This window comes from Salvelinus fontinalis, chromosome 23, assembly GCF_029448725.1.
Source record: "Salvelinus fontinalis isolate EN_2023a chromosome 23, ASM2944872v1, whole genome shotgun sequence".
Classification (NCBI taxonomy): Eukaryota; Metazoa; Chordata; class Actinopteri; order Salmoniformes; family Salmonidae; genus Salvelinus; species Salvelinus fontinalis.
In genome coordinates this window covers 5,791,485-5,819,439 of record NC_074687.1, presented here as the reverse complement: position 1 = coordinate 5,819,439, position 27,955 = coordinate 5,791,485, and the positions used below count along the sequence as shown (strand labels likewise).

Sequence of the window (27,955 nt, the reverse complement as noted above, 5' to 3'; positions counted from 1 at the left end):
TTATTGAAATTTGACTGGTGAACTGGACTAATCTGATGTGCACTTATCAGTGTCACACAATAAAATAATACATGTTTAGATATATGTTAAAAGAAGAATAACACATAACCTTTTAGTTAAATCATCTTTATTTAAAAAACAACATCTACAGTATAACAGTAAAAAGATAAAAACTCAAGGTTTTGTTTGGTTATACTGTGTTTAGCACCATGGACTGAAATAAAGATAGAAAACAGAATTGATACCTGGAGTCAAGGGGGGGTAGAAGGGTAGGGATGGGTAGAAAGGAAGGGTAGACTAGAGGGGTTAGGTATAGGGATATATAGGTGGGTGAGAGGTGAGGGAGGGGGCATGCAGGGAGGCATTTTCATCCTTCCCCCTCTCTCTTTTGACATTCTATTCTTTGTCTATATTCTTTGTCTATAAGTCTCCACACTAACTTGTAACCACAACCACCTCCTCCTGGTTTGTTTTGGGCATTATTCTCGCTAATTGACATCAAAGTATTTATTAACCTTCAATCTTAACCTCCACATACAGTACCTTTAACCCAATTACTTAAATTCTGTACTGCTGAACCCAGAGGGACTAGGCCTACACACCATTTCCCCCAGAGTAATTCATTCATTCAATTATCTTTTTCAAAATTATTCACAATTGATTATCAATTTCTATCCTACTTACATAACCGTATAGGCCATCTAAATGAGTGTCTAGCTGTTGGTCATACGTGTTTTATACCTCTGTCAGTATAGTGCTACTGCTTCATTCAGCTGACAACAGACACATACAGCAAGAAGGGGCTTTGTAATGAGAGCAGTGGTTTTCATATTTGTGGGCTAGTCAGTGTCTGTTGGAGCATTACTCTTACTCTTTACGTGCCACAAGAGGCATCGCTTTGAACCAATACACCCATAATGCATTATATTCCCATCCATTTCATGCAACAGAATCACCCCTATAAACATCACAGATGATGCTTGTCTGCAAAAGTAACAACAAAAAATAATCACACAAATCAAACAAAAACAAAAAAACAAAGTTATGTAAAAAACTCAAATGTGACATAAATGATAGCACCACTTTATGTGAATCTTGAACTGTCTCTATTGGTTTTCAATTGCCATTTTATAAGTACCGTAATACAAAGGTTCAGGTGCCAATATAGGTATTCAATTGATTTTCTTTAGTTTTCTTTTTAAAGTTATCCAATTTACATTCTTTGCCACAGTTTCGTTTATGGCAGCTGCCAGTTTGAATAGGAACATGTAGGGGCTGGGGAAACACAATACTAAATATATACCTCAGATATCCCATTCTTTCTTCTACAGTCTCCAAATCAGTCTGTGTTGTACATTAAATCAAACCAATACATATCACCAGATTTTACAATAAATGAACCCAGTTGCTGTAATGGAATATTTTAATGCAGTGTTGTTCTGAAAACTTCTCAGACCAGTAGATAGATACAGCAATCTTTTTACCCCAACATACATTGTTATTAAAAACGGCATATATGTACCCTCACACAAGTACACTCCTCTCTCAGAATTTCCCTGGGACGGTCCGACATGTCCTCCCGTCACTGTCGATCTCAACAGCGTCAATCTCAGCAGATAGTTGATGTTTTTAAAACAACATATCAATTTAAAGAATTCTATAATCAATGTTTACATTTCTCCAACATTCTCTCTCTTTGTGACCGTCTCTTCCTCTCTGAAGGTTGGTGTTCTTACATGGGGTACAACAAGTATCCAGAGAAGGAGGAGTGGACGTATTGGCCAGCGTATAGTCCTGCGGCCTGGTCCGAGGGTAGCTGGAGGTACACAGTGTCCCCGGGCTGTAAAGGTAACACTGCGCTCCCCGATGCCTGATCCAGGAAGCCCTTTTTATACTCATCATATGTGTACATCACAGGCTCATCGTTCCTCATCAGTGCAACCCAGACGTTGGCCCCTTTGCAGCTGATGTGGTAGGCAAAGTAGTAGATCCCGGGCATGTCGCAGGTGAACACGCCTGTCTGGGGGTTGTAGTTCTGACGGCCGTTGTACAGGATTTTGTCGAACACCACAGCTGTGCCCACAGGTGGGAAGGGCGTGGTCACCAGAGCCGTGAACGCGGGCATCTCCAGGCCGTTGGGGCCCATCACTTCTCCGCCGTTTCCTCCATATTTTCCCTTCTTGCCATAACCGTCAGTCTTGACTCCGTCCAGCCCAGGAGGAAAACCCATCTCAGGGAGGACTGCTCCCATGTCAGTGGGTCCGGGAGGGCCTGGAGGACCAGGTGGACCTGGCTGGCCTGGGTTTCCCGGTGGTCCTCCAGGACCTTCTTTACCTGGAGGTCCAAGAGGACCAGGGACACCTGGGTTTCCCTTACCATCAACGCCGGGAAGACCAGGAGGTCCGCTGTCACCTTTAGTTCCAGGAGCACCAGGAGGTCCGATCGGCCCACCTGCACCTCCCAGACCTGGAATGCCCTTAGGACCTTGGGGACCCTTCTCGCCTGGAAGTCCTCCCTCTCCCTTTGGCCCAGGTAGACCTGGAATACCAGTGGCGCCTGCTAACCCTTTGTGTCCGCCTTCCCCTTGGGGTCCTACAGGCCCGGTGGGACCCCTTGGCCCTGGCTCTCCTCCCTTTCCAGGGAAGCCATTCTGACCAGTCAGTCCAGTAGGACCAGGCTCCCCTTGCCCACCAGGCAACCCCTTATGACCTCCTTCTCCAGCCTCGCCTTTTGGCCCTGGTTGACCCAGACCTCCAGGGGGTCCCATAGGGCCAAGGGGACCAGCTTGTCCAATTGATCCAGGCTGTCCTAGCATACCAGGCAGTCCCCCATGGCCCTTGTCTCCCTTTGGTCCTGGGCCTCCGGGCATCCCACCCATCCCCTTATCTCCTTTGGGTCCTGGGAATCCTGGTTTTCCGAATCCAGGCAATCCAGGCTTCCCTGGAAAACCTGGAGGGCCTGGGTGCCCTTTCCCACCGGGCATCCCTGGTTGTCCCGGCAGACCATTCTGGCCAGGTTTTCCCTGACCTGGCAGCCCTGGTGGACCGGGCTCTCCGCCCTCTCCTGCTGGTCCAGCCAGCCCCTGCTCTCCAGGGAGGCCTGGTTTCCCTGGTCCTCCTGGTGGCCCTGACATGCCATTAATTCCAGGCTTGCCCACACCAGGCATCCCTCCCTGTCCTGGAGGTCCAGGAGCTCCTGCTAGTCCTTTGTGGCCTGGCTGTCCTGGCTGTCCAATCCCCTTGTCACCCTTGGGTCCTGGTAATCCTGGTAGTCCCGACAGGCCCTTGTGTCCTGGCTCTCCTCTGGGTCCCGGTTGTCCTGGCAACCCCCCAGCCCCTAATTGTCCTATCCCTGGAAGACCTGGAGGACCAGGGGACCCCTGAGGCCCTGGCTGCCCCATCGGACCCTCCCTGCCGCTGGGGCCCAATTCTCCAGGTACTCCTGGCTCTCCCATGCTGCCTGGCTTGCCTGGAATTCCTGGGAGTCCTGGTTTTCCTACTCCAGGGAATCCTGGGGGACCAGCGTGGCCTGGTTTTCCTTCCCCTCCTGGCTGTCCTTCCCCGGGAGGTCCTGGAGGCCCAGAGGGACCCTCAGGTCCGGGAGGCCCAGCTGGGCCCTGCTCTCCTGGCAGACCCCCAGGGAGACCTCCCACTGCCCCACTGGGGATGGTTTGACCTGTGGGGGATAAGATGTCCATTCAGTCTAAACATTCCAAGATGGCAGAGTGTGTGTGTCCTAACTCGAGTTAGGTTAAGGTAATAAACATTGAAGATTGACATAATCTTAATATAAGTAACATACTACTGGCCTACTTTTGACCAGAGCCACATGTCATTTGAGATTGCCCTTCGGTCTCACCTTTATCCTGTCCACTGTTGACTACTCCACCCTTGTGGGGGTTCGCCTTGCCCATGTGCATGGACATCTGTGGGATCTCTTTTCTGTACTGGGGGTACTGCATGTGGGGCATCTCTTTTCCCGGCCAATGCTGCTGAGGGTGCTGCTCCTTACCCCCTATGCCCATGTGGGACAGGTGTGGCGTGGGCTGATGCTGCTGCGGGTGCTGCTTGTGTCTGTAGTACGCCCCCGCGTGGACAAGAGGTAGTACTGCAAGCTGAAGCAGAGCCACTAGGAGAGGGAGGGGGGCGGAGAAGGGAGGTACAACCATGGCCTAGGGAAGTCACCAGAGGAGAAGTCTGTTAGATAATCAGTTAGTTGATCAATTGATCACAAAGTCAATCAGTTAATAAAGTGAATCTAATTCACAATGCAAACAATCAAACATTCAGACATGGCGATAAAATCCATAGGCCTTTGACTGGTACTATGATTCATACCCTGGTAGACCTTTGCATTGCTCTGCCTTCACCTGCTGGACACTAACGTGTAATGCATCCAACATGCATTTTGCAGTTATAAACCACCACCAGCACGGTGGAAAAAGTACACAATTGTCACACTTGAGTAAAAGTAAAGAAGTATATGTTTAGTGAGTCAGCCAGAACATAGGCAGTAGGGATGACCACGTGTTCTCTTGATAAGTGTGAGTTTCACAATTTTCCTGTCCTGCTAAACATTCAAAATGTAACGAGGACTTTGGGTTGTCAGCGAAAATGAATGGAGTAAAAAGTACAATAGTAAAAGTACAATAGTAAAAGTAGAAGTTGTCAAAAATATAAATAGTAAATTAAAGTACAGATACCCCCCAAAAAAACTACTGAAGTAGTACTTTCAAGTATTTTTACTTAATTACTATACACCACTGACCACCAGTCACTCAACACTCAACAAAGGCGCCATCCTTTTGAAACAATAGAAAATGAAAAAGGAGTTTATGTTGCAGGATGTTCTTTTTAAACATGCTGACTGCTGACTGACTACACTTTACCTTGGATTTCAAACAGCAGAGGAAGCAACATGAGAAAATGACAAATAGCCATTTTAACTCAAGATAGGGAGGCGGGAGAAAGTCTTGTCTGTTATTTCTCTTAACATGTTCTTTCTTTCATAAAATAATGAATAATACAATGGGGCTGATTTTGGCTGGGCCGACTGTTAGATAGCCTTTTATGTGGCCCTGACCTTTTACTGTGAACCTCCCGGATCTTCCTATGAGGGCGCTCTATCACAGGAGGTTGGTGGCACCTTAATTGCGGAGGACGGGTTTGTGGTAATGGCTTGAGCGGAATTGGTGGAATGGTATCAAATACATGTTTTCCATGTGTAAACTTTGTTTGAACTCCACTGTCGGTATTCTGTCTCTAAAAATGGTCTGTCATTAGCAGCACCATAGCACCAAGTAAAATTCTGACTGTGTGAATTATTCAGTAGGTGAATAAAGGTGATCCTGATTCTGAGAGCTGGTCTGGCAAATATATGCAGTAGGAATGACTTATTACTGTTGGCTTGGCCTCTTAGGGAGTCAGTTTAACCCAATCAGTTGTCACAGCTGACCTTTGTGAATGAGAAATATTCAAATCAAATCACATTTTATTGTTCACATACACATGGTTAGCAGATATTATTGTTCACATACACATGGTTAGCAGATATTATTGTTCACATACACGTGGTTAGCAGATATTATTGTTCACATACACGTGGTTAGCAGATATTATTGTTCACATACACGTGGTTAGCAGATATTATTGTTCACATACACGTGGTTAGCAGATATTATTGTTCACATACACGTGGTTAGCAGATATTATTGTTCACATACACGTGGTTAGCAGATATTATTGTTCACATACACGTGGTTAGCAGATATTATTGTTCACATACACGTGGTTAGCAGATATTATTGTTCACATACACGTGGTTAGCAGATATTATTGGGCACATACACGTGGTTAGCAGATATTATTGGTCACATACACGTGGTTAGCAGATATCATTGGTCACATACACGTGGTTAGCAGATATTATTGTTCACATACACGTGGTTAGCAGATATTATTGTTCACATACACGTGGTTAGCAGATATTATTGTTCACATACACGTGGTTAGCAGATATTATTGTTCACATACACGTGGTTAGCAGATATTATTGTTCACATACACGTGGTTAGCAGATATTATTGTTCACATACACGTGGTTAGCAGATATCATTGGTCACATACACGTGGTTAGCAGATATTATTGTTCACATACACGTGGTTAGCAGATATTATTGTTCACATACACGTGGTTAGCAGATATTATTGTTCACATACACGTGGTTAGCAGATATTATTGTTTACATACACGTGGTTAGCAGATATTATTGTTCACATACACGTGGTTAGCAGATATTATTGTTCACATACACGTGGTTAGCAGATATTATTGGGCACATACACGTGGTTAGCAGATATTATTGGTCACATACACGTGGTTAGCAGATATCATTGGTCACATACATGTGGTTAGCAGATATTATTGTTCACATACACGTGGTTAGCAGATATTATTGTTCACATACACGTGGTTAGCAGATATTATTGGGCACATACACGTGGTTAGCAGATATTATTGTTCACATACACGTGGTTAGCAGATATTATTGTTCACATACACGTGGTTAGCAGATATTATTGTTTACATACACGTGGTTAGCAGATATTATTGTTCACATACACGTGGTTAGCAGATATTATTGTTCACATACACGTGGTTAGCAGATATTATTGGGCACATACACGTGGTTAGCAGATATTATTGGTCACATACACGTGGTTAGCAGATATCATTGGTCACATACATGTGGTTAGCAGATATTATTGTTCACATACACGTGGTTAGCAGATATTATTGGTCACATACACGTGGTTAGCAGATATTATTGGTCACATACACGTGGTTAGCAGATATTATTGTTCACATACACGTGGTTAGCAGATATTATTGCGAGTGTAGCGAAATGCTTGTGCTTCTAGTTCCGATAGTACAGTAATATCTAACAAGTAATCTAACAATTCCACAACAACTACCTAATACACACAAATCTAAGTAAAGGAATGGAATAAGAATATATACATATAAATATATGGATGAGCAATGACAGAGCGGCATAGGCAAGATGCAATAGATGGTATAAAATACAGTATATACATATGAGATGAGTAATGCAAGATATCTAAATATTATTAAAGTGATAGTGGCATACTCTCCATACTGATGGAAAGATGGAGAGGCTATTATTCATTTCCAATGGGATTTATCGCAACCTGTTCACCAATTGCTGTGTGTGTCTCTCTCTCTCTCTCTCTCTCTCTCTCTCTCTCTCTCTCTCTCTCTCTCTCTCTCTCTCTCTCTCTCTCTCTCTCTCTCTCTCTCTCCCCCCCCCCCCCCCCCAGAATGAGTCTGTAGGAGTCTCCCCAAGCTAGATCGAACACACCTGCACTAACACCCCTCAGCCACCAGGGAGAGACACAGGACATGCATGGCTCTTTCTCTTTAGCCTGGTTTCAGCAATACCCCACATTCAAGCTTGTTTCTGTCTATTCCGGTGTTGGAAAGTAGTGAGCTACATTAGTAGTGAACACCTAATTCAACTAGTAATGTAACTCCATTTTTCAGTAGCTTGGTAGTAGTTCATTACTTTCCTGTTCGGGACAACTGTGTGATCACGCTCTCCGTAGCCGACGTGAGTAAGACCTTTAAACAGGTCAACATACACAAGGCTGCGGGGCCAGACGGATTACCAGGACGTGTGCTCCGGGCATGTGCTGACCAACTGGCAGGTGTCTTCACTGACATTTTCAACATGTCCCTGATTGAGTCTGTAATACTAACATGTTTCAAGCAGACCAGCATAATCCCTGTGCCCAAGAACACAAAGGCAACCGGCCTAAATGGCTACAAACCCGTAGCACTCACGTCCATAGCCATGAAGTGCTTCGAAAAGCTGGTAATGGCTCACATCAACACCATTATCGAAGAAACCCTAGACCTACTCCAATTTGCACACCGCCCAAACAGATCCACAGATGATGCAATCTCCATTACACTCCACACTGCTCTTTCCCACCTGGACAAAAGGAACACTTTGGTGAGAATGCTATTCATTGACTACAGCTCAGCGTTCAACACCATAGTTCCCTCAAATCTCATCACTAAGCTAAGGACCATGGGACTAAACACCTCCCTCTGCAACTGGATCCTGGACTTCCTGACGGGCCGCCCCCAGGTGGTGAGGGTAGGTAACAACACATCTGCCACCCTGGTCCTCAACATTGGAGCCCCCCAGGGGTGTGTGCTCAGATCCCAGACTAAGGAGAAGATTGTGGACTACAGGAAAAGGAGCACCGAGTACGCCCCCATTCTCATCGACGGGGCTGTAGTGGAGCAGGTTGAGAGCTTCACCAAGACATTCTAACCTCTCACCAATACCAATAACAGGGGAGGTTAGCATGTCCTGGGGGTATGATCATTGACCCTCTGTAACTTTTGCACTCATCATTATTCAAGATTCATTCAGGATTATCCGTAATCATGATAACGTCCATATTAATGTAGAAGTGTTTAGAAATACTCTATATTATATTCTTATTTACAATAAAAGTGACTCCAAAAGAACAGAATACATTCACTCTCATTTCTATTGGTCACAAAATAATCTGAAACACAACCAAAATGAACTAAAGAAAAGAAGAATACATTCAACAAGTTTGTAGTCACAAGCTTGATGTGGTCATTGTGTGCTAGAAATATGAACGTTTTAGCATACAATATAGCTCAGTATTTGAATTATTTATTTTATACAGTAATTTTTGCTCATCTGTTCCAAGGAATTGTCCGTAGAGCACTGAGACAGGATTGTGTCGAGGCACAGATCTGGGGAAGGATACCAAAACATTTCTGCAACTCTGAAGGTCCCCAAGAACACAGTGGCCTCCATCATTCTTAAATGGAAGAAGTTTGGAACCACCAAGACTCTTCATAGAGCTGGCCGCACAGCCAAACTGATCAATCAGGGGAGAAGGGCCTTGGTCAGGGAGGTGACCAAGAACCCGTTGGTCACTCTGACAGAGCTCCAGAGTTCCTCTATGGAGATGGGAGAACCTTCCAGAAGACAACCATCTCTGCAACACTTCACTAATCAGGCACACCAATCAGACGAACGTAACAAAATGTGGAAAAAGTCAAGGGGTCTGAATACTTTCCGAATACACTGTAGCAATTTCAGACTTAGACCTACATATTATAATTTTAGTAGTTTGGATGTACTGAACTACTTAAAGTTGCAATATGCAGAAATCGTTCTGCCATTTCTTGGTTTTAAAATGCAACATACTGTACAGAATGGATGATGGACATCCACAAATTAATACATACCATACAAAACGTTACATTTCATACTAATTGGAGTGAGTCTAAATTATATTTACTATGTTACGTCTACCCTGAGTCCAGGTTACAGCGCCCACTGGGCACACACCAGGGGTTGGAACCGGTTCAGGGAACAGAACAGAAAACCGTAAAAGAACAAACAGTTCAAATCTGAAGTGGGAAAGAAAGTGATCTATACTGTTCCGGAACTATTTACCTTTTTTTCAACAAGGAAGTCATATTGAGACTAAAGTCTCTTTTACAAATGAGCCCTGCACATAAATAAGCACATATAATATACAATATGCAATATACACATTAAATACACATTAAGTCAATTAATACAAACACCACCATTCTTCATTACGAAAATCTTCTATCAGCTGCCTGAATTGGCTTAGGGACTTCAAAGCGTCCAACCAAAAGGTATTTTGGAGATTATTCCAAACATAGGGTGCAAGGTTTTTAAAGCCCGACACCAAAGAAGTCTCCAAAGTTAACCAACCATGTGAATGGGTTTGATAACTTGTAATTTTTCATCTTAACAGTGGCATTAGGTAGGTCAGAAGCTTATGGAGCAGGGATTTGTAAACAAGAAGAGCATAACGATGTGATCTGCTTGACTTTAAAGAGGCCCAGTCAAACTTTTGGTAAAGGATGCAGTGATGAGTAATAAAATTGTCTCCTGTGATAAAACAAAGGGTGCTATGATAAATAGAATCCAGGGGTTTAAGAGTAGTGGCAGCTGCAATTTGATAAATAATAACATCATAATTGAGAACAGGTAGAAAGGTTAATAAATAGTATTGCCATAATCAAGAACAGGTAGAAAGATTGATTGCACAATCTGCTTCCTGCTGACTAAAAAGAGGCAAGATCTAAAAAAAATTATAAAACCCTGCACCCCCCAAAAACATGCTTTTAAAATAACACAACCGTTATTTTAAAGGCATGGGAACCGGTTAATAACATTCTTTTATGTTCAAGACATTTTTTTCCAGTCCCACAAAAAATGCAAATGCCTATGCAAAGCCCTCCCTCGGTCAATCAGAATTTCTTCCACTGTCTGCCTGTCACCTGAATATCTTAGCCTACACGCACACGCACTGGCAATCTGCCCATCCCCCTCCAAAGCATAGCTGTAGTCTACTGAAGTTACAAGCCCCGCCCCCCTCCAAAGCATAGCTGTAGTCTACTGAAGTTACAAGCCCCACCCCCCTCCAAAGCATAGCTGTAGCCTACTGAAGTTACAAGCCCCGCCCCCTCCAAAGCATAGCTGTAGCCTACTGAAGTTACAAGCCCCGCCCCCCTCCAAAGCATAGCTGTAGTCTACTGAAGTTACAAGCCCCGCCCCCCTCCAAAGCATAGCTGTAGCCTACTGAAGTTACAAGCCCTGCCCCCCTCCAAAGCATAGCTGTAGCCTACTGAAGTTACAAGCCCCGCCCCCCTCCAAAGCATAGCTGTAGCCTACTGAAGTTACAAGCCCCGCCCCCTCCAAAGCATAGCTGTAGCCTACTGAAGTTACAAGCCCCGCCCCCTCCAAAGCATAGCTGTAGTCTACTGAAGTTACAAGCCCCATCCCCCTCCAAAGCATAGCTGTAGCCTACTGAAGTTACAAGCCCCATCCCCCTCCAAAGCATAGCTGTAGTCTACTGAAGTTACAAGCCCCGCCCCCTCCAAAGCATAGCTGTAGTCTACTGAAGTTACAAGCCCCACCACCTCCAAAGCATAGCTGTAGTCTACTGAAGTTACAAGCCCCGCCCCCTCCAAAGCATAGCTGTAGTCTACTGAAGTTACAAGCCCCACCACCTCCAAAGCATAGCTGTAGTCTACTGAAGTTACAAGCCCCATCCCCCTCCAAAGCATAGCTGTAGTCTACTGAAGTTACAAGCCCCGCCCCCTCCAAAGCATAGCTATAGTCTACTGAAGTTACAAGCCCCATCCCCCTCCAAAGCATAGCTGTAGTCTACTGAAGTTACAAGCCCCGCCCCCTCCAAAGCATAGCTGTAGCCTACTGAAGTTACAAGCCCCGCCCCCTCCAAAGCATAGCTGTAGCCTACTGAAGTTACAAGCCCCGCCCCCTCCAAAGCATAGCTGTAGTCTACTGAAGTTACAAGCCCCGCCCCCTCCAAAGCATAGCTGTAGTCTACTGAAGTTACAAGCCCCGCCCCCTCCAAAGCATAGCTGTAGTCTACTGAAGTTACAAGCCCCGCCCCCTCCAAAGCATAGCTGTAGTCTACTGAAGTTACAAGCCCCGCCCCCTCCAAAGCATAGCTGTAGCCTACTGAAGTTACAAGCCCCGCCCCCTCCAAAGCATAGCTGTAGTCTACTGAAGTTACAAGCCCCGCCCCCTCCAAAGCACAGCTGTAGCGTTGTGACATGATTCAGAAGAAAGGGAGAGAGATTTTTCATTAGAGAAGAATGCATTCACTTTTTAAATGCTAGTTAGGGATACTATAGTTATTACATTTCACATTGGATTTATTATCTACAAAAAGCTAAGATGTGTTTTTAATTCTGGTTCCGCACACACAAGCTTATTAGCTAGCTTATTGTTAAGCCAACTCTTGAGTTCAAAGACATTCAAAGTTCCTCCATAGAAGCCGCTCCTCCGTAGGTATAATTCTGTGGGCCTAATTCAAATAATGAATGTCATCACAAGATGCCCAGTGCTTCAAGCCAAGCCTCCTCCTTCTCGTCCCTCTCTCCCCACCTGAAACATTTCAAATGCATCTGGAGCCCTACTCCTCTTGTTCTTCTTCTATGATATGGCGGTCCACAAACAACATTAGAGGTGCATGCCGCCACCTACTGGATGGGCTGAAAACTGATCAACTTGAATGCTAAATAATAGGGAGAAGGGAAGGGTGAAAAAATATACTTCTAATATTCAAAAGTAAACAAGAATAACTAAAACTACTCCAGTTAGATTCAAATGTCTACTCAGATCCCTACACAGGCTCAGGAACCTGGGAGGGGGGAACCTCTTCATTCCGTATTCCCTGTAACATTTAGGCTGTAAAGTCCTGGAGATCCAGAAATCTTTTTGCCACATTCACAATATCTAGTTTCTTAGATTTTATAACAGTTTGTCCAGTGCATTTCATCACTTGCGCTATAAACGCAACAAAATCCACCTACTTCACTGTTAATGTTTCAGGATCCTTCTCCTGAATGGCATTCACTGCAGGCTGTGGGCCATCCACTACCATCTCATCTCCACTCGCTCCTTCAGGTATTTTCACTGCCTCCACATAGGAGACCTGCTGGATAGCCCTGATCCTGCTACTGCAACCTCCTTCATCCTTATAGGGCACTTCGGGAACTCAGGAACGTGATTCCCATCACAATTACATCAACGTGCTTCATCGGACTCTTCAACTACGAGATATTTATTCCTTTGACAAACACTTGCCACGTGTCCATACTTTTTACAATTGTATCACTGCAGTGTCTTCTGTACATGTGGTCTCGCTGCAAATCTCACATACCCAAGTTTCACGAGTCAGAAGAAACTCTTGATCAAACGACAACAAAACCGATAGGATTTCCTCTTTCTTTCGATCTATAATTCAGGTCAGTAGACATGCGTCTACCACTTCTGGCATGTTCTTCCAAAGCCACGAAGCCTCGATATCCTTCAAAACGCAAGAGATGACACCTTTAATCGGTGTCCTACTCTGAAAATCATAGCTTTCCACATCATATTTTGATATTTGTAGAGCCACAACGCTTCCTCCTTTTGTTCTTTTGACTCACACAAAATCTCCCTCAAGCCCTTGTCCTTGTTCGTCCAGCTCTCCACGCGCCCTACACTTGTCTTTCCATCACGTACAGTGGCAAGAAAAAGTATGTGAACCCTTTGGAATTACCTGGACTTCTTTATAAATTGGTCATCAAATTTGATCTGATCTTCATCTAAGTCACAACAATAGACAAACAGTGTGCTTAAACTAATAACACACAAATTATTGTATTTTTCTTGTCTATATTGAATAGATCATTTAAACATTCACAGTGAAGGTTGGAAAAAGTATGTGAACCCAGAGGCTAATGACTTCTCCAAAAGCTAATTGGAGTCAGGAGTCAGCCAACATGGAGTCCAATCAATGAGACGAGATTGGAGATGTTGGTTAGAGCTGCCTTGCCCTATATAAACACTCACAAAATGTTTGTTGGCTATTCACAAGAGGCATTGCCTGATGTGAACCATTCCTCAAACAAAAGAGATCACAGAAGACCTAAGATTAAGAATTGTTAACTTGCATAAAGCTGGAAAGGGTTACAAAAGTATCTCTAAAAGCCTTTATGTTCATCAGACCACAGTGAGAAATTGAGAAATACAGCACTGTTGCTACTCTCCCTAGGAGTGGCCGACCTGCAAAGATGACTGCAAGAGCACAGCGCAGAATGCTCAATGAGGTTAAGAAGAATTCTAGAGTGTCAGCTAAAGACTTACAGAAATCTCTTGAACATTCTACCATCTCTGTTGACGAGTCTACTATACGTAAAACACTCAACAAGAATGGTGTTCATGGGAGGATACAACAGAAGAAGCCACTGCTGTCCAAAAAAATCATTGCTGCACGCCTGAAGTTTGCAAAAGTGCACCTGGATGTTCCACAGCCCTACTGGCAAAATATTCTGTGGACAGATGAAACTATAGTTGAGTTGTTTGGATGGAACACACAACACCATGTGTGGAGAAAAAAAGGCACAGCACACCAACATCAAAACCTCATCCCAACTGTAAAGTATGGTGGAGGGAGCATCATGGTTTGGGGCTGTGTTGCTGCCTCAGGGCCTGGACAGCTTGCTATCATTGACGGAAAAATGAATTCCCAAGTTTATCAAGACCTTTTGCAGGAGTATGTTAGGCTACCTGTCTGCCAATTGAAGCTCAACAAAACTTGGGTGATGCAACATGACAACAACCCAAAACACAGAAGTAAATCAACAACAGAATGGCTTCAACAGAAGAAAATACGCCTTCTGGAGAGACCCAGTCAGAGTCCTGACCTCAATCCAATTGAGATGGTGTGGCATGACCTCAAGAGATGCATGATTGGTGAAGTAATTTAAATCAGAGTTTAAAAAAAAATGAACAACATAAACCGGTACGTTTTTGGGTTCGAACCGGTTCAGAACTTTATTTTGCTGGTCGGAACAAAAACAAATAATGGTACTCTTCAGAACGAAACGATTGGAAAATGATTTTGTTTCAAACCCCTGGCACACACTGGTTGAATCAACATCGTTTCCACGTCCTTTCAATGACATTACGTTGAACCAACGTTGAATTGACATCTGTGCCCGGTCAATAGTAGCTTGTTAAACTACTGTATATTTTCAGAGTAGCTTCCCCAACACTGTTGTATTCATAGTTCAAACTTTCTGAAGAGAAATACAAAATAATTGCTGATTTCTGAGTTTTTTTGTGTTTACAGTAGGGTTCCTGCAAAGCCTTTGAACCGCAGAAGCTTTATTTATAAGCGCATCATTTTAGAATAACTAGGCTAGTACTTCAAAATACTAATTGACCTAAGGCAACTCGGAAGGGATATCTTCACATGTTTGGGAAAAACACCTAGGCTAGGCACCTAGGTGACCCTAGAAGTCCACCAAAAAGAGTGTCCACCTGATCTGTGTGTTTTTCGGGTGTGTGTGTGGTGCATAGATAAAAGAGTGCATGTGTTAGCATGTTACTCTGTTTCATTTGTTCCCAGGGGGGAAGGAGAAGGCACTTTGGGAGTGCTTAGGCAAGAGGCCCGCGGGCATACATATACCCGTAGTATATTTACTGTCTAGGCACACTAGGTAAGACCTGGGCGGACCACCCCCTGTATTTTGGTTAGGGCACCAGACGGTGCTAAGTTAGGTAAGTTAAGTGGGTAGGCAGGTTAGATAGGAGAGGGGGAACTTTGATATTTACTTTCTTTGCTTTGGTTCCGTCCAGCCCCTTTTCCCCATATTACCGTGTAAGAAAATAAATTATAGTAAACGGTAAAATCTGCTTTTGTGTCATCCTTGCTCGCACCTACAGTCCATACCTCTTGCACTTCAGAGAGTTGAGTTATAGCAGGGAGTTGCGTTCCCTCTTCTCAGAGGCGTGCGTAACAGTGTGTGTGTGTGTGTTGTTGCGTCTGTTTTTTTTCTTCTCATTTTCACTCACATCCAGGACCCAGAAGTGGCGTCCAACAAGCAGAGCTCGGGTCATACAGACAGAAGAGCGGTCCAACGAGTCAGTCCTCCAGACCACCACCTAGTCTTATACTCATGTTCTTCCTCCTGTGCGTTCCCCTCTGAGGGTCAGTAACACAGACAGACATTTGGGTTTTCTTTGGTTTAGTTTAGTTTATTAATTCGACCATTTAAAAAAAAAAAACAAGCAAACTTGAAAATGTCTTACATGCACATGAGTTAAATCATAGAGGATAACACACAAAGTCTGGGACTTATTTCCATTGTTAAATCATGGAGGATAACACACAATAAAGTCTGAGACGTATTTCCATTGTTAAATCATGGAGGATAACACACAACAAAGTCTAGGTAGGTAGCCTGGCGGGTAGGAGTGTTGGGACGGTAACCGAAAGGTTGCTGGATCAAATCCCTGAGCTGATAGATTTTTAAAAAACGGTCATTCTGCCGCCAAACAAGGCAGTTAACCCACTGCCTAAACAAGGCAGTTAACCCACTGCCTAAACAAGGCAGTTAACCCACTGCCTAAACAAGGCAGTTAACCCACTGCCTAAACAAGGCAGTTAACCCACTGCCCAAACAAGGCAGTTAACCCACTGCCCAAACAAGGCAGTTAACCCACTGCCCAAACAAGGCAGTTAACCCACTGCCCAAACAAGGCAGTTAACCCACTGCCCAAACAAGGCAGTTAACCCACTGCCCAAACAAGGCAGTTAACCCACTGTTCCCTGGGTGCTGATGACATGGAGGTCAATTAAGGCAGCATTCACCACCTCTCTGATTCAGAGGGGTTGGGTTAGATGCGGAAGATGCATTCAGTTGTACAACTGACAAGGTATTCCCCTTTCCCAGTACAGTTAAAAAATGTGATCTTATTTCCATTGTGGTCCTCTGTTGCAGCTAGGGTAGGATGTGAGTGTGTGGGTGTGTGTGTTTCTCTGTCTTTTTCTATTTGAGCTTTAAACAAAGGCAGTCCTGATCCTGTCTAGATGGGCCAGAGGGATGGGATTCCGCTCTGTGGTTGGGTTTGGGTCAGGCCGACTGGTTCTGGGAGAGGTGGTAATGCTTTATTTTACATTATTATTTTTATTTCTAAGAAAAAAGGTTTCCAAAAAGGTTCTTCGACTGTCCCCATTGGATAACCCTTTTTGGTTCCATGTAAAACTATTTTTGGTTCCATGTAAAAACCTCTCTGGAAAGGGTTCTACATGGAAGCCAAAATGGTTCTACTTGGAACCAAAGGGTTCTACCTGGAACTAGAAAGGGTTCTTCAAAGGTTTCTCCTATGGGGACAGCCGAAGAATCATTTAAGGTTCTAGATATCACCTTTCTTTCTAAGAGTGAACTGGTATATAGTATTAACTAAGAGATTGTGGGTTCTAGCCCCATGCCATCCAACCTCTGTACACCAACACCAGCCCCATTCTAAGCCCTAGCCCTAGCTCCAGCCATATACCTATGCCACAGGAGGCTGGTGAGGGGTGGATGACTCATAATAATGTCTGGAATGGAGTGAATGGAACGGTATCGAACACATGGAAACATGGGATGTACTTGATACCATTCCATTTATTATATTCCTGCTATTACTATGACCCTGTCCTCCCAAATTAAGGTTCCACCAGCCACCTGTGACATATACCAATATCCCATCCCCTCTCTCCTAGTTCCAGTTGCAACCCTTTTTCTCCACAACCAACACTCAGCCACAGACTCAGCCTCATGCCCTACCCCGGCCTCATGCCTTACCCCTACCCCAGCCCCAGGCCCTAGCCCTACCCCAGGCCCTAGCCCTACACCAGCACCAGGCCCTACCCCTACCCCTACCCCATCCCCAGCCTCAGCCCTACCCCTGGGCTTACCCCAGCCCCAGCCTCAGCCCTAGCCCTAGCCCTGCCCCAGCCCCTAGCCCTACCCCAGCCCCAGACCCCAGCCCTACTCCTAGCCCTACCCCAGCCTCAGCTCTACTCCAGCCTCAGCCCTATCCCTACCCCTGCCCCTGCCCCAGCTCTACCCCAGCCTCAGCCCTACCCCTGCCCCAGCCCTACCCCAGCCTCAGCCCTACCCCTACCCCTGCCCCATCCCTACCCCTAGCGCCAGCCTCAGCCCTACCCCAGCCCCAGACCCTAGCCCTACTCCTAGCCCTACCCCAGCCTCAGCTCTACCCTAGCCCTACCCCAGACCCAGCCCTAACCCTACCCCAGCCTCAGCCCTACCCCTAGCCCTACCCCAGCCCCAGCCCTAGCCCAGCCCCAGCCCCAACCCTACCCTAGCCTCAGCCCTACCCCTAGCACTACCCCAGCCCCAGCTCTATACACTAGCTCACCTATGATGGATGACAACTGAGTTGACCCTTGACCTTTTCTCAGGCGGCTGGCGATTCTAACGCGGCTGTGCCACCCTCTCTCCTCCCGCGGGAGCCAGCCATCTCCTGCCTTTGAAGGGGGCCCGTCTCGTTTCTGTGGCAATGGGAGCCAGACGTGCCAAAGAGCCCTCGCTCCACATCCTTATTTCTTTCTTGGCTCTCAACGCCTGCGATATAGAAATAGATCCATCAAACAACCAAAACATGGAGTGGGAGAAGTGGGGGGGCAGTGGTGATCTCACTGCAAACTGTGACTTCACACCCTTGTCCACAGAATGGATCCACCACCCACATGCATCCACATATGAATACATACACGACCCAGATGGGGTCCCGAGTGGCGCCGCGGTCTGAGGCATTGTATCTCAGTGCTAGAGGTGTCACTACAGACCCTGGTTTGATCCCAGGCTGTATCACAACCGGCAAGGATTGGGAGTCCCATAAGGTGGTGCACAATTTGGCCCAGCGTTGTCTGGGTTAGGGTTTGGCTGGGGTAGATACCGGCAAATTACATTTTTTTGTGTGGAACAACATATTATGTGTTTGGAAAGGGGGGGTTGGGAGACCCAGACACATAGGTGGATGAAGAGGCTCGAGACTAATAGCCTAATTCATGACTGCTGGTTCAATGTGTGTGTGTGTGTGTGTGTGCGTGTGCGTGTGTGAGCACATGTATCCAGTATGGCGTAGATAGAACATTCTAGACTCTGGTCCAGTAGAGGTGGACTGAGGACATGCTCTGTTAGCTGGTATAGCAGAATTGAGAGATTATAGATCATGTATGGTATGTTCAGTTTTGGCCATCCACGCCTGGCTTGGGTTGCACTGCTAATGACGCAGATTTCTTTTATGATACAGTCACATTTAAGCCATTTCGCAGACTCTAGTATGCAGAGTGATTTGGAGTGTGTATTCAAGTAAGAAAGCCAGAACTAAAACATAATACCATCCTTATTGTAGCTTTCCAGGACTAGGGTTGGGAGAAATGCCTAGGTGCTGATACATTCCACAGGTCACTTTAATTGTCACACACACTTCCGTCACCAAATTGCAACTCAAAGAGTAAATAGATTCAGCTGACGTCTTTAAGAGTGGGAATGTGTTTGGGGGATTTGTGAGGTAGGTGCAAACTTTCACTGGCTGTCTATTATTAATATGCCATATGCAGTGACAGACTGAGCTCGTCGCCTCATTTTAACAAAGGATCAACTGTACGAGAACAGCTAGAGTACATACCATCTGACAGAAAGCATTAAGATGACCCAAAGTGATACACATTTCTACAGTATATTATGGCCATCGTTAACCTAAACCATAGTGTATGTGTGTGTATATCTGCATACTGTATGTGTGTGCATATGTGCGTGTGTGTGTACGTGTGTGTATGCCCGCGTGTGTGTGTGTAAGCGTGTGTGCGTGTAAGTGTAAGCGTGTGTGTTTGTACACGTGTGTGTTTGTCACGGGCCACACTCGGGAGGGTGGGAAACATTTTGATAGAACATAACAGATACAGAACATGATTTCTGTTTAGTGTCAGACACGTCCTGTTGTCATGGAGATGTCATGACAAGTCAGAGTTTGGACACAGATAGAACAATGAGACAGGTATTTCACCGGGTGCAAAAGCTAATTGAGTTCACAGAGTAGGCGTTCCCTAACGGAAATATGCAGATAATAGGATCTCGCGCCAATAGGATCTCGCTAGCTTGTGCTTGGCTCTGCCCACCTTCTTGCTTGTTCTGCCCACTATGACTCATTTGTTCCCATTGGAAATGACAAGCTGTGGTCTATCTTGGTTTAGTTGTAAAAAATCTTTGGTTTAGATGAGCAGCAAAGGTAACCATAACAATGTGGAACAGACAGGATTTCACAGAGTTCCCCCTAGCTGTCAGACACGTGTAGACCTACATTATGCGAGACCTGTTGTATTAAGGAAGGTGTAGGGTAGGCAACCTCAAGACGTGATGCAGCTTGGTTCCAAAAAGTATAGGCTACGCTATGCAATACACCCGTCATTCACTGGCATTGTATTTAGCTACAGGATCCACTGAATAAGGTCCTTTCAAACTGCTTCCATGAAATCAATGTACAGAAATGTCAGTTTGGCTTAGAGTAGCCTCGGACACCCAGGCTTCGCTCACGTAGTCAACGAGACGCGATTTGTAAGGAAGGCCCCTTGTGACTATAGGGTTTGGAAGGAAGTGCCGCCCTCTTGGTCACACTGACCTTCTATTAGCTTGTCATTAGACAAGATGACATTGTTCCTAACCTACAGCCCCCTCAGTTTGACTCTGTCTGAATGATTACGTGGTGGGTTCAGGGTGGAAAAGTCTTCATGAGATAGTCACTCACTCAGTCACTCAGTCACTCAGTCACTCACTCAGTCAGTCAGTCACTCAGTCACTCAGTCACTCAGTTACTCACTCACTCACTCACTCACTCACTCACTCTGTGGTCCTGCCTATTAACCACATGTGGTTGGCCACACGCCACAGAGATTTCAGCTGCCCTGCCTGCCGAAGACTCACAAAACAATTATTCAAAGCTGTCTGATGTATGCGTGAGTGAGTGTGTGTGGGTGAGTGATCCAGTGTCTCTTTAGCCTTTTACTGCACTGAGCTAAATCATGGTCACACAGAGTGTTTCTTGGTAGTCTTAAACAAATCTACTTTGAAACTAAAGTATACACCTCACACACATGGCTATGGGCTTAAAAGAAGACACCTGTACCATGTCAGATATAGAGTTGAAATGTATTACATTTTCAGTTTGTATCACAATATTACACTTTATATACATCACAGAAGACTGAAATATAACAAAACTGTTTGACATAGAAACACCAGATTTTCTAGGTTTTTTGTAAATAATGTTGGTTAATTATGAAATTATGAAAATGATTAAGAACATTCCAGCCATGAGGCCACTACAGGGGGATTTGGTCTTTTGACTGCAGGAAAGGGCTACCAGGGTTGTTCAGTTACACAAGTCAGAATGGCTTGGCTGTTTACAACTGGGATGCTTTTATTTCTGTAAACATTGACAGCGTCACTCTCTCTTCCACATAAGATGTGTTTCCGTTGCTTAAAAAGGATAAAACAATCTGTATCAATGACGCAGTACTGTCTGACATGCACAAGCTGTGTTTTACAAAGAATGCAAAAAGTGTAAGCTATTGCAATATGAACTTTGTTGGTGTATAGTCAAAACATGCATTATCTAATTGTTTGCAATGCCAACAGCTGTAAAAACAGAAGTGACCAGTGGGGGAAGAAGAGAGGGAGAAGAAGGAGAAGAAGAGGGAGGAGAGGGAGGAGAGGGGGGAGAAGAAGAGAGATGAGAGGGTATGAGAAGAAGAGATAGGAGGGGGAGGAGATGAAGAGAGAGGAGGGGGAGGAGATGGAGAGGGAGGAGAAGAAGAGAGAGGAGAGGGAGGAGAAGAAGAGAGAGGAAGAGAGAGGAGAAGAAGAGAGAGGAGGGGGAGGAGAAGAAGAGAGAGGAGGGGGAGGAGAAGAAGAGAAAGGGGGAGGAGAAGAAGAGAGAGGAGGGGGAGGAGAAGAAGAGAGAGGAGGGGGAGGAGAAGAAGAGAGAGGAGGGGAGGAGAAGAAGAGAGAGGAGGGGGAGGAGAAGAAGATAGAGGAGGGGGAGGAGAAGAAGAGAGAGGAGAGGGAGGAGAAGAAGAGAGAGGAAGAGAGAGGAGGGGAGGAGATGAAGAGAGGAGAGGGAGGAGATGAAGAGAGAGGAGAGGGAGGAGAAGAAGAGAGAGGAGGGGGAGGAGATGAAGAGAGAGGAGGGGGAGGAGATGGAGAGGGAGGAGAAGAAGAGAGAGGAAGAGAGAGGAGAGGGAGGAGAAGAAGAGAGAGGAGGGGGAGGAGAAGAAGAGAGAGGAGGGGTGGAGATGAAGAGAGAGGGGGAGGAGAAGAAGAGAGAGGAGGGGGAGGAGAAGAAGAGAGAGGAGGGGGAGGAGAAGAAGAGAGAGGAGGGGGAGGAGAAGAAGAGAGAGGAGAGGGAGGAGAAGAAGAGAGAGGAGGGGGAGGAGAAGAAGAGAGAGGAGGGGAGGAGAAGAAGAGAGAGGAGGGGGAAGAGATGAAGAGAGAGGAGGGGGAGGAGAAGAAGAGAGAGGAGAGGGAGGAGAAGAAGAGAGAGGAGGGGGAGGAGAAGAAGAGAGAGGAAGAGAGAGGAGGGGAGGAGATGAAGGGAGGAGAAGAAGAGAGAGGAGAGGGAGGAGAAGAAGAGAGGAGGGGGAGGAGATGAACAGAGAGGAGGGGGAAGTGTGTGTGTGTGTGTGTGTGTGTGTGTGTGTGTGTGTGTGTGTGTGTGTGTGTGTGTGTGTGTGTGTGTGTGTGTGTGTGTGTGTGTGTGTGTGTGTGTGTGTAAGTGCGTGTGTGTTAGTGCGTGTGTGTTAGTGAGTGTGTGCTAGTGTGTGTGTAAGTGTGTGTGTGTGTGTTAGTGAATGTGTGTGTTAGTGAGTGTGTTTGTTAGTGAGTGTGTGTGTGTGTGTGTGTGTGTGTTAGTGAATGTGTGTAAGTTTGTGTGTGTAAGTGTGTGTGTGTAAGTGTGTGTGTGTTAGTGAGTGTGTGTGTGTGTGTGTGTGTGTGTGTGTGTGTGTGTGTGTGTGTGTGTGTGTGTGTGTGTGTGTTAGTGAGTGTGTGTGCGTGCGTGCGTGCGTGCACAAACACTCATGCAAGGGGGGACCATTTATAATTGGACATCTATAAAATGCAACACAAACACTCTGACACACACTCACTAACACACACTCACTAACACACACATACACACACTCACTAACACACACTCACTAACACACACACACACTCACTAACACACACTAACTAACACACGCACTGGCCCCGTTAGACACAGCTGTGCCGCTAAACAACCAAACTATGTTTACAGATTCTCTCACTCCCTTTGTCAGTCTCTCGCTCTCGCATTCACTCATGCAGTGAATTCCTTCAGTTTAAAATCTCTTAACACTAAGTTAGAGGTGTATGGTCGCAGAAACATGCCCTTTATCTACCGCACACACACACACACACACACACACACACACACACACACACACACACACACACACACACACACACACACACACACACACACACACACACACACACACACACACACACACACACACACAATCTGAAGTGTCGGAGGGGTCATCATCATCTTAGAACGCTCTTTGACCTTTCTGTTCTTAGTCGGCCTTTCTGACCCTGTACCTCCTGTGTCCACTTGAAGGGAGGGGGTACGCAGAATGTGTTTTCAGTTGATTTGTTCAACTCTAGGTGGGTATATACCTGTGCACAGCGAGGTGTCCCACTGGGAAAAACCTACTTGAATCAGCGTTGTTTCCACATCATTTCAACCCCAAAAATCTAGGTGATGACATTGCATCAACGTGGAAAACTGATTGGATTTGCAAATCTAATTATATGGTGACTTGTTGTTGCCTCACAGAATAAGAGCATAACTGGACATTCACTTTTAAATGACAGACCAATGGACCGATGAGCTTTCCAGTGAGAGAAAACCATCCATTTCAACTAATGAGCTGTCATTTTTCCAGGGAAAAATAGCTCTTGTCAGCCAGTGACAGTGTTTGACCTGGGCTCTTTTCTCACCAAACTGCTGCACCTGCCCCCATCACACAGACCTGACAGTTTGGCTTCATTTCTCTGCCATGCACACATCTCACAGCCTACACATAGACATGTACGTTCACTCACACACACACATGCACATACACAATCTCCTGCATACACACACACACACACACACACACACACACACACACACACACACACACACACACACACACACACACGCACACGCCTTCCACACAAGCAATCTTTCACAGATACCCACATTCCATTCCCTGGGGATGGCAACTTTTAGCAGAAGAAGAGAATCGGACAAACCCAGTAGGGGGCACTGTCACTACATACCCTGGGACACCAACTACCCACTGCCCAGGCTTCCACCGGCTCACACTCTGTCCACCAATAATACTATGATCTACTTCACTGTTCAACGCTTTGGTAGCATCCTCTGTCTGAAACATGGACTGTATGACAAAAAAGCATATTTGTCTCAGTGACCTCTGCATGTGAAGCAGCCACAGTGAACACAGACAACACTTAATGGTACTTAAGCTTTACAAGGAAAACCAACCCTAATTGTTAAAACAGTCTAGCTGACTGATTCCCCTTTATTCCAAACTGCCAAGATACCCAATAACATCCAAGAACAACTAAATTTGATGTGAACCAAAGTTTATTGGTGCTACCCCAAAACTATTTAGTTTCATTGACATACAAAGGAAGACTTGGATTTTACTGGACTATTTAAAGTGCCTTTAGAAATTATTCACACCCCTTGACTTTTTCCACATTTTGTTGTGTTAAAAAAAGTATTACATTTAGAGTTTGTGTCACTGGCCCACACACAATACCAAAGTGAAATTATGTTTTAGACATTTTCACAAATTAATAAAAAATGAAAAGCTGAAATGTCTTGAGTTAATAAGTAAGTATTCAACCCCTTTGTCACAGCAATCCAAAGTAAATTCAGGAGTAAAAATGGGTTTAACAAATCGCAAAATAAGTTGCATGGACATAGGTTTTGAAGGACTACCCCATCTCTGTACCTCACACATACAACTATCTGTAACGTCTCTCAGTCGAGCAGTACATTTCAAACACAGATTTAACCACAAAGACCAAGGAGAGTTTCCAATGTCTCACAAAAAAGGGCACCTATTGGTAGATGGGTAAAAAAAGAAGAAGCAGATATTCAATATCCTTTTGAACATGGTGAAGTTATTAATTACACTTTGGATGGTGTAGCAATACACCCAGTCACTACAAAGATACACCCAGTCACTACAAAGATACAGGCGTCCTTCCTAACTCAGTTGCTGGAGGGGAAGGAAACCGTTCAGGGATTTCACCATGAGGCCAATGGTGACTTTAAAACAGTTACAGAGTTTAATTAATGGCTGCGATAGGAGAAAACTTAGGATGGATCAACAACATTGAAGTTACTCCACAATACTAACCTAAATGACAGAGTGAAAAGAAGGAAGTACAGAATAAAAGAAAAGGAAAGGAATTCACTTAATGTACTGAATACATCTCCCGAATACAATGTTTTCAAGCATTGTGGTGGCTGCATCATGTTGAGGGTATGCTTGTCATCGGCAAGGACTAGGGAGTTTTTTAGGATAAAAAGTAATGGAATAGAGCTAGGCACAGGCAAAATCCTAGAGAAAAACCTGGTTCAGTCTGCTTTCCAACACTCACTGGGAGATAAATTCTCCATTCAACAGGATAATAACCTAAAACACAAGGCCAAATATAAACTGGAGTAGCTTACCAAGATGACATTGAATGTTTCTGAGTGGCCAAGATACAGTTTTGATTTAAATCAGCTTGAAAATCTATGGCAAGACTTGAAAATATCTCTCTAGCAATGATCAACAATCAACTTGACAGAGCTCGAAGAGTTAAAAAATTATAATTAAGTGCAAATATTGTACATTCTAGGTCTGCAAAGCTCTTAGATTTACCCAGAAAGACTCACAGATGTAATCGCTACCAATGGTGATTTTAACATGCATCGACTCAAGGGTACTTATGTAAATTAGATATTTCATTTTGTATACATTTGCTAAAAACATGTTTTCACTTTGTTATTATGGGGTATTGTGTGTAGGTGGGTGAGAAAAATGTTATCAATTTTGAATTGAGGCTGTAACAGAACAAAATGTGGAATAAGTCAAGGGTATTAATCATTTCAGAAGGCACTGTACAATCATGTAAAACCAGTCCTGATATGAAAACACACTGAGGAAATATTATGGATATCATCACAGAGCAACAAAAAACAACGACAAGGAACACCACTCTATACAAAGACTTCAGTCTACAACTCTGGTTCTGATCATTCCAAAATACACTCAAAGGCAATAAACCTGTCAACTGTTCCTAAATGACCCGTGCTGATTGAACAAATACAAACACATTGCATATACAGACACATAAACCAAGTGCCAAGATGACAACCTGAACATAACTATACGTCTTTTGTTTTACATGCATCTAAAAAGTTTAATTTATCACAGCATTCACCCTTGTAATCTGACATCATGAAAAAGGTGCTAAGGCTGGAGAATTGGAAGGTGCCTTACCTTTCTCTGTGAGTGGCTGTTTAAAGGGGGAATAATCACTGCAGTTAGACAGATGGAGAGACAGACAGATGGATGTACAGAGACAACCCTGGGTTATGAGCTCCGAACAGCATCACGTCATGGACCTGTCTTATATCTACTACTGGGAGGAGTCAGGGGAAGAAGAGCGCAGAGAGAGAGAGAGGGGGGGGCAAGAGAGAGAGGGGGGAAAGGGCAAGAGACAGAGAGAGGGAGGAGGGATGGAAAGAGAACGAGAGAGGGGAATGGGCAAGAGAGAGAGAATGGGGAAAGAAAGAGTAGAGAGAGAGAGAGAGAGAGAGAATAACAGGTGGAAGAGTCCAGACTTCAGTAAGAATAATGGGTGGAAGAGTGCCGACTTCAGTAAGAATAATGGGTGGAAGAGTGCAGACTTCAATAAGAATAATGGGTGGAAGAGTGCAGACTTCAATAAGAATAATGGATGGAAGAGTGCAGACTTCAATAAGAATAATGGGTGGAAGAGTGCAGACTTCAATAAGAATAATGGGTGGAAGAGTGCAGACTTCAATAAGAATAATGGGTGGAAGAGTGCAGACTTCAGTAAGAATAATGGATGGAAGAGTGCAGACTTCAATAAGAATAATGGGTGGAAGAGTGCAGACTTCAATAAGAATAATTAATGGAAGAGTGCAGACTTCAATAAGAATAATTAATGGAAGAGTGCAGACTTCAATAAGAATAATGGATGGAATAGTGCAGACTTCAATAAGAATAATGGATGGAAGAGTGCAGACTTCAGTAAGAATAATGGATGGAAGAGTGCAGACTTCACTAAGAATAATGGGTGGAAGAGTGCAGACTTCAGTAAGAATAATGGATGGAAGAGTGCAGACTTCAATAAGAATAATGGGTGGAAGAGTGCAGACTTCAGTAAGAATAATGGATGGAAGAGTGCAGACTTCAATAAGAATAATGGATAGAAGAGTGCAGACTTCAATAAGAATTATGGATGGAAGAGTGCAGATGACTAAGAATAATGGGTGGAAGAGTGTAGACTTCAGTAAGAATAATGGATGGAAGAGTGCAGACTTCAGTAAGAATAATGGATGGAAGAGTGCAGTGTTCAGTAAGAATAATGGATGGAAGAGTGCAGACTTCAGTAAGAATTATGGGTGGAAGAGTGCAGACTACACTAAGAATAATGGGTGGAAGAGTGCAGACTTCAATAAGAATAATGGGTGGAAGAGTGCAGACTTCACTAAGAATTATGGGTGGAAGAGTGCAGACTTCAATAAGAATAATGGGTGGAAGAGTGCAGACTTCAGTAAGAATTATGGGTGGAAGAGTGCAGACTTCAGTAAGAATAAGGGATGGAAGAGTGCAGACTTCAGTAAGAATTATGGGTGGAAGAGTGCAGACTTCAGTAAGAATAAGGGATGGAAGAGTGCAGACTTCACTAAGAAGAACAGGTGGAAGAGTGCAGACTTCACTAAGAATAATGGATGGAAGAGTGCAGACTTCAATAAGAATAATGGGTGGAAGAGTGCAGACTTCAATAAGAATAATGGGTGGAAGAGTGCAGACTTCACTAAGAAGAACAGGTGGAAGAGTGCAGACTTCACTAAGAATAATGGATGGAAGAGTGCAGACTTCAATAAGAATAATGGGTGGAAGAGTGCAGACTTCAGTAAGAATAAGGGATGGAAGAGTGCAGACTTCAGTAAGAATTATGGGTGGAAGAGTGCAGACTTCAGTAAGAATAAGGGATGGAAGAGTGCAGACTTCACTAAGAAGAACAGGTGGAAGAGTGCAGACTTCACTAAGAATAATGGATGGAAGAGTGCAGACTTCAATAAGAATAATGGGTGGAAGAGTGGAGACTTCAATAAGAATAATGGGTG

The 27,955-nt window shown here is 44.6% G+C and overlaps 1 protein-coding gene across 1 annotated transcript; it reads right to left on the bottom strand.

Annotated features, from left to right (window-relative positions):
• Positions 1-131: 131 nt before the first annotated feature.
• LOC129820762 (collagen alpha-1(VIII) chain-like) lies at positions 132-26,161 on the bottom strand. Its single transcript, XM_055877706.1, has 3 exons — positions 26,076-26,161; positions 3,859-4,171; positions 132-3,675 (listed from the first exon to the last, which is right to left on the bottom strand). Exons 2-3 carry the CDS (start codon positions 4,166-4,168, stop codon positions 1,733-1,735), a joined length of 2,253 nt encoding a protein of 750 aa, XP_055733681.1. The 5' UTR covers positions 4,169-4,171; positions 26,076-26,161; the 3' UTR covers positions 132-1,732.
• Positions 26,162-27,955: the final 1,794 nt, after the last annotated feature.